A 14,465-nucleotide genomic window follows, 5' to 3' on the forward strand; every position below is an offset into this window, starting at 1 on the left:
TTAAATGTGTGTATAGTGGCATGAAAATACCCTGGGCAAAGTGTCATGAGGCACATGATAAAACTCTTCTTACAATATTTTAACTACAGATTTGCAATCAGAGTACCTCTTAATTATCTGTAATTCAAATACTGACACATTTATGTAGAAAATTGAACAGCTGTACCCATTCTATAACCATGTTATTGTTAGAAATGAACAAATAGAATTATTAAACCAACATTTACATAGAGAGCATGGCCTACAAGACTGGTCTCTCTTTCACTGCTCTGAAACAGAAGCTTGTTCCACTTGAGGTAAAAGAAGCTTTCTGTTGTTGTCAGCTCTGATTTATATTCTTGTAGCTGCATCCAAATCAAGAAGGGCAGTGTGCTCATTGGGAATGACTGGGTCACGATGCTATTACCTACCTTAATACATGTGTAATGTGATCTTGTCCAAAATTATTTCTTTTGCAGCTTTAAAAAGATAAGCAGCAAACACTGAGGTGAGATTGCTAAGAGTTTCTCATAAACCATAGCCTGAATTTCTCTCAGACTGGTTTATTCCCAGGCTGTTCTCAGCAGGTCTTCCTGTATCTAGCTGTGTTGCCTCTGAGAGCCACAGTGTTTTTATTGTTTGCTGAACTGGTTCAAGTAAAACCCACCTGATTTTGTTACTACAGAGGATCATTCTTCAAAGAATTACAGACAGCATGTCTGACCTTATGATCTGCTTTCTCTGTTGCAATATTCCTGTGTAAATTTGCTGAAGAACAACCTATTTTTTTTCCAAATTATAGACCACATAGTAGCTCTTAAGGAATTGTAACCATGTGGCAAGTTTGGAGGCGTAATATGCCATTTTTGCTTTCTCTAAGAGCTTCACACTGCACACCAATTGGAATGAACAAAAATGAAGTTTTAATTTAGTGTCCTCAGTGTAACTATAGAAGAGGATACTACAGCACATATTTTACCAAAGCTGTGTGAATTCTTTGGCAAAATGATCAACCGCACCATCCTAAAACCAAGCTGACAGGTGTACAAGGACGTACCTAGTGGAAAGAAAGGTGGAGTTGTCCTTTCTAAGGTTGCAGCCAAGTTCCAACAAAAGCCTTATTTTAACTGCCCAAACTTAAGTAAAAGACAGCTGTTTTTGTTTTCAGAAAAATTGTCTAATGTGTTTTGAGTTAAGATTATTGTTGGCATAGTAGACACCAGTCACATGTTACTTCAGGTTACTGAGTATAACCCTCTACTTTTAAAATAAATTTAGCTTTGTGTTTACCGGTATATAGAATAGAAATGAAGATGTCTAATAAAAGCAGTCCAGGCAGTTTGAAGGTGCATTTTTTTTTACCAGCAAAGTTGAACAAGTAAATAAGTTTAAATTATGAAATTTCATCTACACTTTGGCAGGGTTGGCTTAAATTATTTTTACTGCAACTCTTAAGAACATGTTCTCTCAAGGAGCATTACAATCCATTGATCTTGCTGGCAATAGAAATTGTGTAATGTGAACACCTCTGCAGATGTACATAGATTATCCAGAGCATATTATTTGTGATAGTATATCATATGAAAATGATGGGAACCCATGTTTGCTGGAATTCTGTGCAAAGGAGCTTTTAACACATCACCCAAATCTTTCTCTGAGATTAGAGAGAACTTGAGATAAGGTCAGAAAGATGGAATCCTACCAACAAATTCAGTTAATTATGCTTGGAGTTCTGCCTGTGGAGGAAAAATGAGATGTGAAAATGTTCTTTGTCCTGTTAAAGGATTGTCACACTTAAACCAAAATGTTTTTTTTTTTTTGCAAGCTTAGAGATGATCTTACTACCATAATACCTATACTTACCATTTACAGTACATATAAAATATAGAAAACGATAGTAGTTTAGGGTCATTTAATACAATTACAAATTTGACTACAACAATTAGCAATTATATTAATTTTGTTTCCCTTACCCCCTTTATCTTTCAGTACATATCCACTCACAAAAACCAACTTTCTTTGGAAATAAGAATGGGATTAAACAAGAAAGAACTCATCGTACCAATTATTATACAGTGTAAAATATTTTCTTAGGTGAATATCACTGCAGTGTACAGAATTAGAAAAAAGAGCTTGATCTGATGATGGGGAATGAATTGTTGTGGACAGAGAAAATTAACGCTTGCTTTTCAGATATAGCACCACTGGACAGGGTAAAGATCCTGATCATACTAATACAAAGGTAAGTGGTGCAGTGTCATTGTTTTGAAATGAGTAATTGAAAGCATTAGTTCTGGAAATAGAAACCAATCTTAATAATCCAGGAAAGAGGTCCCTGTTCACATAGGGCACAATCATTTTGTTTGCTCTACAGTTTCTCATTAATATATATAATTCTGCAATCCTTGTCCAAGCAAAACTGCCCCTGAAGTTAAAAAGGCAGAATTTGGCTTATCAGTGCACATCTACAAAAAGGCAGCTTGGAATGTGTGTTCATCCCAGAGTCTGATCCTGCAGTCCAAATTCCAGTGAGGTCAATGGTGATTTGCCTGAATGAGGACTATAGTTGATTACCACATTAATGTGGCTTAGCTATTTGTTTTTACTGAACTTTAATGCTTTTCTTTTATGAAATGAAGTAATGTTATTTTGTGAAGTTAAATTACTACTTGCTGGTAATAACCTGGGTTTTGTTGCACAGAATCCTCAAGTGGTGGACTATACTGATTGGGTTAATACAGAACATTATACTCTGTGCTAGACGACAATGGCAGATGTTTTAAGATGAGGTGTGGTCAAGTACTTACATTCATGGCCAATTTTCATATGAAGTTATTCATGCAAGCCTGTGTGAGTAATTGCCTTGTTTTTTTGCTGGCAACAAGTCTCATCTTACTAAGTAGCAGTGGCTTTTAATATAAAGCTAAAAGTCTCTATCCCCAGACCAGCAGAAGAGCTCTGTGTAAGCTCAAAAGCTTATCTTTAATATCATCAAAAATTGGTCAAATATAAGATTTCTTTGTCCACCTAGTCTCTCTAAAAAACCATCAAGTTAACTGACAGAGGGGATAGTTTAACAGAAATTCGCAAGTGTTTTTAATGTTTGTTTGTTTTTTTAATTTGAGTTTTGGAAGAAGTGGAGGAGACAGGGACATCTTCTGATGCTGCTGCCTCCATCTCTTTCACTTCCGGGCTCTGCCCAAAAGCAGAGAGAGTAACTTGGTAACCTGAGCTGACCTAGTTTATAAAAAGCCACCATCTCTGCTTCCAGAAAGGGGGGCAAGTCAGAGTATGGGAATTACCTGGCTACTGGCTTATGCGCTATTGTTAATCTCATGTCTATTACATACACATTTCCTCCCTTACAGAAAACATGGATAAAAGTTAGGGAATTTCTTTTCATATTAAAATGGTCTGAAAATGAAAAAAACGGCATTTGACTCTACCTTATGGACTACTAAGATCTTCTGAAAATTAAAAAAAAAACAAAACCAAGAGCAGTAATATTTACCCAACATTTATTCAGAAAAGTGCAAAGTTAATTTTTTTTTGTAACAAACATTGATAGCAAATTTCCTAAATAATTCTGTAAGCCTCCTTCAATCAATGGGAGAATCACAGTTGTGTTTAATGGGCTTTTGAGTAGACACTAAATTCTTCACTTTCCCCTCATCCCATCCCTTAGATTCTCTTCACGGGACAATTTCAGTTGAAGTACATCTCCCCATACTCTGAACTGTGCCTAATACTCAGTTGTACAGCACTTGCAACTCAACTGCCACTTATGGTACTTTAAGGTTAGAAAAACTCAGGATAATTACATTCTGTAGAGGAGGTTGTGTGTGATGCATTACATCCACAAAATGTTTGATTTCCTGTCCACTCTTTATGCACGCACAATAATTTCCTAAACACATGATCAAAGAGGGCTCTAGCTTACTATAGTCCCCAACTTAACCAAACCAATACACATGTACTTCCAGCCACTTGGGCTAGTGTCCCAATATTAAATTCCATAACAACCAAAAGTGGATCACATAATTCTGTATGTAACTCACTTCTGTTGGACACCATTTTATCTACATTCATTTATCTATTGCACTTTTCAAAGTTATTCACATTTCAGTTTTACATGAAAATGCTCAACACATAATTAACTGAACTGTTGAATCCCTAATTGCTCAGCCTTATCCTGAATAGAGGACAGATACTACAAGTCAGAGTAGAATGATACTGACATCTTAATACATTTAGGTATGCTCTTTTTTGTGATTACTTTAATTGCTGCAGCATGAATGTTAAAAAAAAAAAATCCAAAACTTCTCTCTCCCCCCTCACTCTGCTTTTTATACACTAGGACTGAAAGTTAAATTCATTTCATAATCTTTTGTAATGGACTGTATGCTTCAATTTGTAATGCCTTTGATCATACTTAAGTTTTCATGAACATGGACAAACACCATCTACTGTATATCCTTTCTACAAATATTGGCATAGAGTTCATATGAATTCACTATTTAGATAAGCAGCACTAAAAGTTGGTCCACATGTAGAGCTAATAATTTTAGCCCTGTGGCTAAAGTATTTTACAGGACCAAGGAAGTATTTGAGACAATTAGGGGACTCAAAGACTAAGTTTTGATTCTGGGAGAAGAAAAACCTACATATCCAAAAACATTAAACATGTGCTTTACATATCCTCAGCTCACATGGCTGCCAAAACATTCAGGCTCCACTGTAGCCATACAACTATGAAATGATTACTTTACGAGATTTAGAAAGTGAGTGACATGGTGCAGGTCAGTTTACTTTGCTGATTTATGTTTTATGTGAATGATTTATCAATGATGGTACCTTGAAGTGTATTTTTAAGGTGATGATGATCAGCAAATAGGATGCCTAGTAGTAACAAATAGATGGTAAGTTGTTCATTTTCTGTAAACAGAACAGTTATAGCAGATCTGTTTCCTCCTGGTCATCCAGTTTAAATAAGTCATTTTGTCATTTCTGTTAGGATTATTCTCTGTTGTACTTGCTATACTTCCACTACACCTGGGCGACTAATTGAGAAGCTATTTCACAAACTGTCACATTCCATAAGTAATGCATGGTGCATCACTCTATCCATTTCCCTAGTCAGGGATTTTTTTCTTTTATTTAAAATGCATGGATTGTTTCTGCTTCCTGTAGTGGTTCTGGTGTGAAAAAAAACACTTATGCTTCCTTCTTCAATGAAGAAACAATGCCACCTCTGTCAAACTGGCATGACCTCAGAGGTCATTTCTTCAGCTGATTGCTGTGAGTTTGTACCTGTCTGTGATACTGGCACTACCACAGCATCCTTTATTTCAGAGTTCTGAATGCATGAAGGATTCTTCTCCAGTTTTTTGGCAGTGTCTGGGCAGTTCTGAACAAAGATCACTCTATTGTAAGCCTTCAGTCTGCGCCACAGTTGAATGTAGACTTTACACTGTACATACATGAAGACTAGGCCTCCAGTGAACCCAATTGCTACCACAACCAGTTTTGTCCAAAATGGCCATTCAAGGACACCTTGCAAAGAAAAAAGTTAAAATTAGTATCATTGTCATTTCATAATGTCTTGCTGATTCCTTCTCTCCTGTAGCCTATGCATCCCTGTACTGTATGTTAACCTAACTTTTTTTTTCAAAAGATTCCAAATGTTATGTACTATATGTATACAGTCTTCACAAACAAGAAGAGCAGCTGTTGTTATGGTAGAAGACAGCAGCTGTCCCCAGCCTAGATCATAGGAACAGGTGCAAAAAAACAGGATCAGATCCCTAAACTTTTAGCAAATTAAGAGGAGTTTGTGTTTAACAAGAAATGCAGGATCAGGTTCTCCGACAGAGATAGATAATACTGTTCTTAACAACAACAACAGACATTTTTATCTTTTGATGGTATCTACGCCCATAGCATCTATTTTAAGTTGACAATGTAATTATCTGAACTGGAAGGGTAAGATCATTGTGTTTTGGGTCCTACTGTTATAATACATAACTAAGCTGCTCATTAGAAATATTAATTTTGATGTTTGAAGTGTGATGGCTGGTCTACAAGTAGAGATGTAAAATCCCATTTAATTAACCAGTTAAATGTTAAATTCCCTGTTTTAAACTGGTTGGTGGGGAGGGCAGAGGGGGACTGCTCTAGCTCTGTTGGGCAGGGGCTGCTCCAGCCCCACCCAGGGTGTTGGCTTCCTACCCGCGTAGGCAAGGAGCTGGTAGCCCTAATTGGGGGCCCAGCAGGACTGGAGCAGCCCTCTCTGCCTGTGGCAAGCAGCTTGCAGTGCGGGTTAACTATTACTTGGCTACCTGTTAACATCCCTATCTACAAGGAAACTCAATTGTGTACTATGCCCTAGCCTTTCACACTAAGTTGCTTCATGGATTCTGCTAACAAAGTATTTTAATGAGTGGCAGCAAGACTCACATGACCAGAACAGATTTACTAAATTTACACCCTAGTTTGCTTCATAGTAAGGTCTATGTAAATATTCCTGAGTCAATACCTGGCATGCCCTATTTTATACCTCATGGAACAATGGCACGTAATATTGTGTTGTTCTGGCATAGTGCTGTAGCTAGCATTAGTTCAATAGCAAATTAGTGGAAAGAAATCTACCTAGTGAAAAATCAGCACCACAATTTTTTGTTGTTGTTCTTTATACCTCTCTCGAAGGTGGCCAGTGAGCTGGTTGCTCAGGGAGTCTAGCCTTCCTGTGTGCTCCCCTCTTCTAGTGCCCTTACCTCCGCAGGAGCAAGCTGCAGCCCCATGACCACAGCACTGCTCACAGTTATCAATGAGAACTTACTACAGTCCTCTAGAGGCCAGTTCTCAATAATGCCTCCCTGTTACTGATAAAAACCAAATGGTCAAAAATACTCCTCAGTCGCTGTTAGCAATGCATGTGAAATGCCTCCAGTCTCCTGCTGTCTTGTTTAAGCAATTGGATTAGAAATTGTGTATGTGTGAACTTGTTCCAAAGCACATTTAACTCAAGCAAAGCAGCAAGCCCTAGGCTATTACAGAACCAGGACAGGCACAAGCACCAGGGGAGACTCAAACCCATACCTGCTACAGTCAAAGGCCTCTGGGCTACAAAAGGCAGTAACAGCTCCTGTCTCAACCAATGTTTAAACAAACAGCTTCCACAGGCAAGAAGAAAGCAAGTCCTGCATTGCCCAAGGGACATGAAGTACAATTGCATATGAAAACTCTCAAAAGCTCTTCTTAAGGCAGGCAAAGGGAGGATTCAGACCCACTGCACTACTAAGCAAGGTAGATAGTTTCACCACTGGACTACAAAGTGCAGAGTTACCGCTGTCTAAATAATATTTAACTAAAGTGTATCAGCTTCAAGAGGCAATCTCAAGGGGGCATTACTACTTAATGGCTCTTTCACAGGTTCAGCATTATGCTAATAGGTTTGGCAAGCTGGAAGTCTTTTCACTTTTAAGTTAACAGATCCACTTCTGGGGAAGAGTAACCAGTTTCCAAGCAGCAACAGCCTGCCTTCAGAAACCTTCAGACTAGGGGTAGGAAGAAGGAGCAGGATGGTGAATTGCCTCCCCTTATCTCTCATATCTGCCATCCATGACTTCTCTATTTTTCTTTTTTCTCCTAATCCAGTACATTATGATTTTCCTACTTAGTTAAATAAGAACGTCAAAGTTCCTGGGATGCCTTTTTGCACTCTTTGCTCTCAGTTTAAAAACAGGAAAACACTTGAAAGGTCTTCCTATAATTGCAGAAAAGTCTCTACTGGTGATGACACTATAGCTACAGAACAGAGAATCTGAACTCAGTAATGATATGAGTAATGCTAAGATGATTCACTTTAGCCTAGAAGTAGTCTAACGATTTTACAAAAATCAATTATTGCTATAGTGGGAACAGCTTTATAGTCACAGGATAATTAACACAGCAGCTACTTCTTCATATGTTCAGCAATATGGCTAAAAATGAGGCAAAAAACCCTCAACTGTGCATTACTGCATCAAATCTAATGATGACAGTGTTGGCATCAATACATAATATGCTCAAGTGTGATTTTGGGAATGCATGTCATAAGCCTTTGTACGAATGCTGCTTTCTAGATATTTTACTTTAAATAAATTTCTTAGTCACATACAGAAATGTTTTAAACTATCCTGTTTCTAAGTCACCTTGATCATGATTTGCACTCTATATATGCTAAGGATTTTTTAGTTTCACAGCAATGCTGAGAAATATGCCAGTTATCCAGATATTACACCTGGGAAAATTGAAGAAGGGAGAAATTAAACTGTTGGGAGTCAGAGCAAGTAACTCCTGAAAGGATATTGTCAGCCATAGGATTAAAACCCACTGAGATGCTCAATTGCTCAGCTTCATTGCAACAATTAGGGCAGTAATTTGAGTTCAAACATCTTAGCAGCAATTTCTTGGATAAGGAGATCTGTGATAAAATATGGTTAAGTGAGAGATCATAAACGCTTATCTAAGTGCTAACTTTATCACAGTGGCACCTGAAAAATTGAAAATCAAAGTGACTTTTAGCACAAGTCAAAGTCAGTTGGACTCCAAATAACAGCTACTCCACACACTGATTTAGGATCTTCTGAAAATCCTACCTACTGGTGGAGAAGTACTGTTAGTTTTGAAAAGTTCCACACTGGCAATAGCCTCAGCTGCTGTAAATCACTAGCTCCATTTAAGGCAGTGGAGGTATTGGATGTGTCTACACAGCACCCTTAGCTCGAAATAAGCTAAGCATTTGCGCTATGCAAATTGCGTAGCTTATTTCAAGTGTTTTTCAAAATAACTTATTTCATAATTTGGCTCTGTCTACACAGGACCAAATTTCAAAATAACTCTCTACTCCAAAATGTCCCTTAACCCTCGTGGAACAAGAATTACCAGGACGTCAGAATAAGCCACCTGTTATTTTGAAATGTATTTCAAAATAACAGCCTGTGTCGATAGACGTGGAATAGCTATTTCGGGATAGTTCCAGTATCCCAAAATAGCCCCACAGTGTAGATGTACCCATTCTGATTTCTGGTTTGAGTACATATTTCTGTCATCTCACCAGACTCTGGAGTAAGTACAGGCAGTCCCCGGGTTACGTACAAGATAGGGACTGTAGGTTTGTTCTTAAGTTGAATCTGTATGTAAGTCGGAACTGGCTTCCAGATTCAGCCGCTGCTGAAACTGATCAGTTTCAACAGCGGCTGAATCTGGACGCCAGTTCTGACTTACATACAGATTCAATTTAAGAACCCCAGGCATCCCCAAGTCAGCTGCTGCTGAAACCGATCAGCGGCTGATTCCAGGAAGCCCGGGGCAGGGGCTTCCTGTAGTCAGCCACTGGTCAGTTTCAGCAGCGGCTGACTTGAGGACGCCTGGGGCAGAGCAGCTGGAGTGCTGCTGGATTGGTCCAGTAGCGCCGCCGCTCCTCGGCGCTACTGGACCAACCCAGCAGCACCCAAGCTGCTCTGCCCCAGGCGTCCTCATTCAGCCGCTGCTGAATCTGACCAGCAGTGGCTGAATCAGGACGCCTGGGGCAGAACAGCTGGGGTGCTGCCCGGTTGGTCCAGTCGTGCCCAGAGCGGCGCAACGGGACCAACTGGCAGCGCCCCAGCTGCTGTACCACAGGTGTCCGGAGCAAAGACACGGAGCACGGGGGCAGCGGGACAGCCCAGATGCGCCGTGGCTGTCCTGCTGCCCTCAGGCTCTGTGGCTTTGCTCCCCGTCCCCCTGGTCTGCAGACCAGGGGGACGGGGAGCAAAGCGGCGGAACACGCGGGCAGTGGACAGCCCAGACGCGTCTGGGCTGTCCGCTGCCCGTGTGCTCCGCGGCTTTGCTCTGCTTTGCCCCCCATCCCCCTGGTCTGCAGACCAGGGGGACGGGGGGGGGGGGCAAAGCAGAGCCAAGCTGCGGAGGACGCGGCCAGCTGACAGGGCTGTCCGCTGCCCACGTGTTCCGCCGCTTTGCTTCCTCTCCCTGGTCTGCTGGAGAGGATCCGCGTAACTCGGGGACTGCCTGTATTCCAAGCAACAGTAGGGAAAATAGTGTTAGGAATTTCCAACCCCCGCCCCCATCTTCTCACGTTAGTAGGCTAGTATGCAAGAGTGGGTATGCTACTGCCTCATGGTAGGGAATAAGAGCTATTCAGTTTTGTCTGCAGTAGGAGGTCCAAGCTACTCAAATAATGCCACTCTCTATGGATCAAATTCTGTTTCTGAATGTACTTGTCTGTTTCCCTCATTGACTTCACTGAGAGCCCAGAGGCATATCCATGGCCACGATTTTCTCCCATGTGTTACATTTTTACCTTAATGCATTCTGGCTACTAAAAGGAGCAGAGCATTTGCAACTCTACGAATGTAGTATACTCTAGCATGTTGGAAATGATCTGCTTAGCTCATTAACCCATTGTAGTCTGTTGTAAAACAAATCAGCTATGTAAATCCAGTTGTGAACTCATAACGGATCCCAAAAACCTTAACACAGTAATACTGGCTGTGGTATCCTGAAAGAACTATTATACTATTAGTAGTACTGAAATAACAGTCAACGCTTGTTTTAAAGTTCTAAATCAAGAGTAGTCAATAGTCAGACTATAGATCAAATCTGGACAGTCAGAAGCTTTGTAAAAAACCCCACCAAATCTTTATATTTACTGATTGTTTTCTCTGGATCTAGGACCTTGACTATGCCTTGATGAAGAAATTTGGATGTTGACAAAAATAATTGACTACAGTGAACCCTCGCTACTTCGCGGTTCGACTATCGCGGATTCACGACTTCGCGGACTTTTTTCATTACATTATGAATCCGCGATGGTCGAACCGCGAAGTAGCGGTTACCAAAACTTTAAAAAGCCTCCGGGGAAGCCGGCGGGGGGGCATCCCAGGCGCGCCTGGGCTGCTCCCCCGCCGGAGCCCCTCCGCGGCTTTCAAAGCCTCGGGGGAAGCCGGCGGGGGGGCATCCCAGGCGCGCCTGGGCTGCTCCCCCGCCGGAGCCCCTCCGCGGCTTTCAAAGCCTCCGGGGAAGCCGGCGGGGGGGCATCCCAGGCGCGCCTGGGCTGCTCCCCCGCCGGAGCCCCTCCGCGGCTTTCAAAGCCTCGGGGGAAGCCGGCGGGGGGGGGCATCCCAGGCGCGCCTGGGCTGCTCCCCCGCCGGAGCCCCTCCGCGGCTTTGAAAGCCTCCGGGGAAGCCGGCGGGGGGGGGCATCCCAGGCGCGCCTGGGATGCCCCCCCCCGCCGGCTTCCCCCGAGGCTTTGAAAGCCGCGGAGGGGCTCCGGCGGGGGAGCAGCCCAGGCGCGCCTGGGATGCCCCCCCCCGCCGGCTTCCCCCGAGGCTTTGAAAGCCGCGGAGGGGCTCCGGCGGGGGAGCAGCCCAGGCGCGCCTGGGATGCCCCCCCCCGCCGGCTTCCCCCGAGGCTTTGAAAGCCGCGGAGGGGCTCCGGCGGGGGAGCAGCCCAGGCGCGCCTGGGATGCCCCCCCCCGCCGGCTTCCCCCGAGGCTTTGAAAGCCGCGGAGGGGCTCCGGCGGGGGAGCAGCCCAGGCGCGCCTGGGATGCCCCCCCCCGCCGGCTTCCCCCGAGGCTTTGAAAGCCGCGGAGGGGCTCCGGCGGGGGAGCAGCCCAGGCGCGCCTGGGATGCCCCCCCCGCCGGCTTCCCCCGAGGCTTTGAAAGCCGCGGAGGGGCTCCGGCGGGGGAGCAGCCCAGGCGCGCCTGGGATGCCCCCCCCCCGCCGGCTTCCCCCGAGGCTTTGAAAGCCGCGGAGGGGCTCCGGCGGGGGAGCAGCCCAGGCGCGCCTGGGATGCCCCCCCCCGCCGGCTTCCCCCGAGGCTTTGAAAGCCGCGGAGGGGCTCCGGCGGGGGAGCAGCCCAGGCGCGCCTGGGATGCCCCCCCCCGCCGGCTTCCCCCGAGGCTTTGAAAGCCGCGGAGGGGCTCCGGCGGGGGAGCAGCCCAGGCGCGCCTGGGATGCCCCCCCCCGCCGGCTTCCCCCGAGGCTTTGAAAGCCGCGGAGGGGCTCCGGCGGGGGAGCAGCCCAGGCGCGCCTGGGATGCCCCCCCCGCCGGCTTCCCCCGAGGCTTTGAAAGCCGCGGAGGGGCTCCGGCGGGGGAGCAGCCCAGGCGCGCCTGGGATGCCCCCCCCCGCCGGCTTCCCCCGAGGCTTTGAAAGCCGCGGAGGGGCTCCGGCGGGGGAGCAGCCCAGGCGCGCCTGGGATGCCCCCCCCGCCGGCTTCCCCCGAGGCTTTGAAAGCCGCGGAGGGGCTCCGGCGGGGGAGCAGCCCAGGCGCGCCTGGGATGCCCCCCCCCGCCGGCTTCCCCCGAGGCTTTGAAAGCCGCGGAGGGGCTCCGGCGGGGGAGCAGCCCAGGCGCGCCTGGGATGCCCCCCCCCGCCGGCTTCCCCCGAGGCTTTGAAAGCCGCGGAGGGGCTCCGGCGGGGGAGCAGCCCAGGCGCGCCTGGGATGCCCCCCCCCCGCCGGCTTCCCCCGAGGCTTTGAAAGCCGCGGAGGGGCTCCGGCGGGGGAGCAGCCCAGGCGCGCCTGGGATGCCCCCCCCCCGCCGGCTTCCCCCGAGGCTTTGAAAGCCGCGGAGGGGCTCCGGCGGGGGAGCAGCCCAGGCGCGCCTGGGATGCCCCCCCCCGCCGGCTTCCCCCGAGGCTTTGAAAGCCGCGGAGGGGCTCCGGCGGGGGAGCAGCCCAGGCGCGCCTGGGATGCCCCCCCCCGCCGGCTTCCCCCGAGGCTTTGAAAGCCGCGGAGGGGCTCCGGCGGGGGAGCAGCCCAGGCGCGCCTGGGATGCCCCCCCCCGCCGGCTTCCCTCGAGGCTTTGAAAGCCGCGGAGGGGCTCCGGCGGGGGAGCAGCCCAGGCGCGCCTGGGATGCCCCCCCCGCCGGCTTCCCTCGAGGCTTTGAAAGCCGCGGAGGGGCTCCGGCGGGGGAGCAGCCCAGGCGCGCCTGGGATGCCCCCCCCCGCCGGCTTCCCCCGAGGCTTTGAAAGCCGCGGAGGGGCTCCGGCGGGGGAGCAGCCCAGGCGCGCCTGGGATGCCCCCCCCGCCGGCTTCCCCCGAGGCTTTGAAAGCCGCGGAGGGGCTCCGGCGGGGGAGCAGCCCAGGCGCGCCTGGGATGCCCCCCCCCCGCCGGCTTCCCCCGAGGCTTTGAAAGCCGCGGAGGGGCTTCGGCGGGGGAGCAGCCCAGGCGCGCCTGGGATGCCCCCCCCCCGCCGGCTTCCCCCGAGGCTTTGAAAGCCGCGGAGGGGCTCCGGCGGGGGAGCAGCCCAGGCGCGCCTGGGATGCCCCCCCCCCGCCGGCTTCCCCCGAGGCTTTGAAAGCCGCGGAGGGGCTCCGGCGGGGGAGCAGCCCAGGCGCGCCTGGGATGCCCCCCCCGCCGGCTTCCCCCGAGGCTTTGAAAGCCGCGGAGGGGCTTCGGCGGGGGAGCAGCCCAGGCGCGCCTGGGATGCCCCCCCCCCGCCGGCTTCCCCCGAGGCTTTGAAAGCCGCGGAGGGGCTTCGGCGGGGGAGCAGCCCAGGCGCGCCTGGGATGCCCCCCCCCCGCCGGCTTCCCCCGAGGCTTTGAAAGCCGCGGAGGGGCTCCGGCGGGGGAGCAGCCCAGGCGCGCCTGGGATGCCCCCCCCCCGCCGGCTTCCCCCGAGGCTTTGAAAGCCGCGGAGGGGCTCCGGCGGGGGAGCAGCCCAGGCGCGCCTGGGATGCCCCCCCCCGCCGGCTTCCCCCGAGGCTTTGAAAGCCGCGGAGGGGCTCCGGCGGGGGAGCAGCCCAGGCGCGCCTGGGATGCCCCCCCCCGCCGGCTTCCCCCGAGGCTTTGAAAGCCGCGGAGGGGCTCCGGCGGGGGAGCAGCCCAGGCGCGCCTGGGATGCCCCCCCCCGCCGGCTTCCCCCGAGGCTTTGAAAGCCGCGGAGGGGCTCCGGCGGGGGAGCAGCCCAGGCGCGCCTGGGATGCCCCCCCCCGCCGGCTTCCCCCGAGGCTTTGAAAGCCGCGGAGGGGCTCCGGCGGGGGAGCAGCCCAGGCGCGCCTGGGATGCCCCCCCCCGCCGGCTTCCCCCGAGGCTTTGAAAGCCGCGGAGGGGCTCCGGCGGGGGAGCAGCCCAGGCGCGCCTGGGATGCCCCCCCCCGCCGGCTTCCCCCGAGGCTTTGAAAGCCGCGGAGGGGCTCCGGCGGGGGAGCAGCCCAGGCGCGCCTGGGATGCCCCCCCCCGCCGGCTTCCCCCGAGGCTTTGAAAGCCGCGGAGGGGCTCCGGCGGGGGAGCAGCCCAGGCGCGCCTGGGATGCCCCCCCCGCCGGCTTCCCCCGAGGCTTTGAAAGCCGCGGAGGGGCTCCGGCGGGGGAGCAGCCCAGGCGCGCCTGGGATGCCCCCCCCCGCCGGCTTCCCCCGAGGCTTTGAAAGCCGCGGAGGGGCTCCGGCGGGGGAGCAGCCCAGGCGCGCCTGGGATGCCCCCCCCCCGCCGGCTTCCCCCG

At 49.8% G+C, this 14,465-nt stretch overlaps 1 protein-coding gene across 7 annotated transcripts in view; it reads right to left on the reverse strand.

Moving 5' to 3' along the window:
• Positions 1–3,505: 3,505 nt before the first annotated feature.
• The window catches only part of MARCHF1 (membrane associated ring-CH-type finger 1), a 711,901-nt gene continuing 700,941 nt past the window's right edge, over positions 3,506–14,465 (reverse strand). For all 7 annotated transcript variants that reach the window (XM_075930152.1, XM_075930153.1, XM_075930151.1 and 4 more), the window contains one exon: positions 3,506–5,532. In XM_075930152.1, the coding sequence (XP_075786267.1) occupies positions 5,234–5,532 (299 nt within the window). In that variant the 3' untranslated portion in view covers positions 3,506–5,233. The remainder of the gene's footprint in view (positions 5,533–14,465) is intronic.

Source organism: Pelodiscus sinensis, chromosome 5 (genome assembly GCF_049634645.1).
Source record: "Pelodiscus sinensis isolate JC-2024 chromosome 5, ASM4963464v1, whole genome shotgun sequence".
In the NCBI taxonomy this organism is placed as follows: domain Eukaryota; kingdom Metazoa; phylum Chordata; order Testudines; family Trionychidae; genus Pelodiscus; species Pelodiscus sinensis.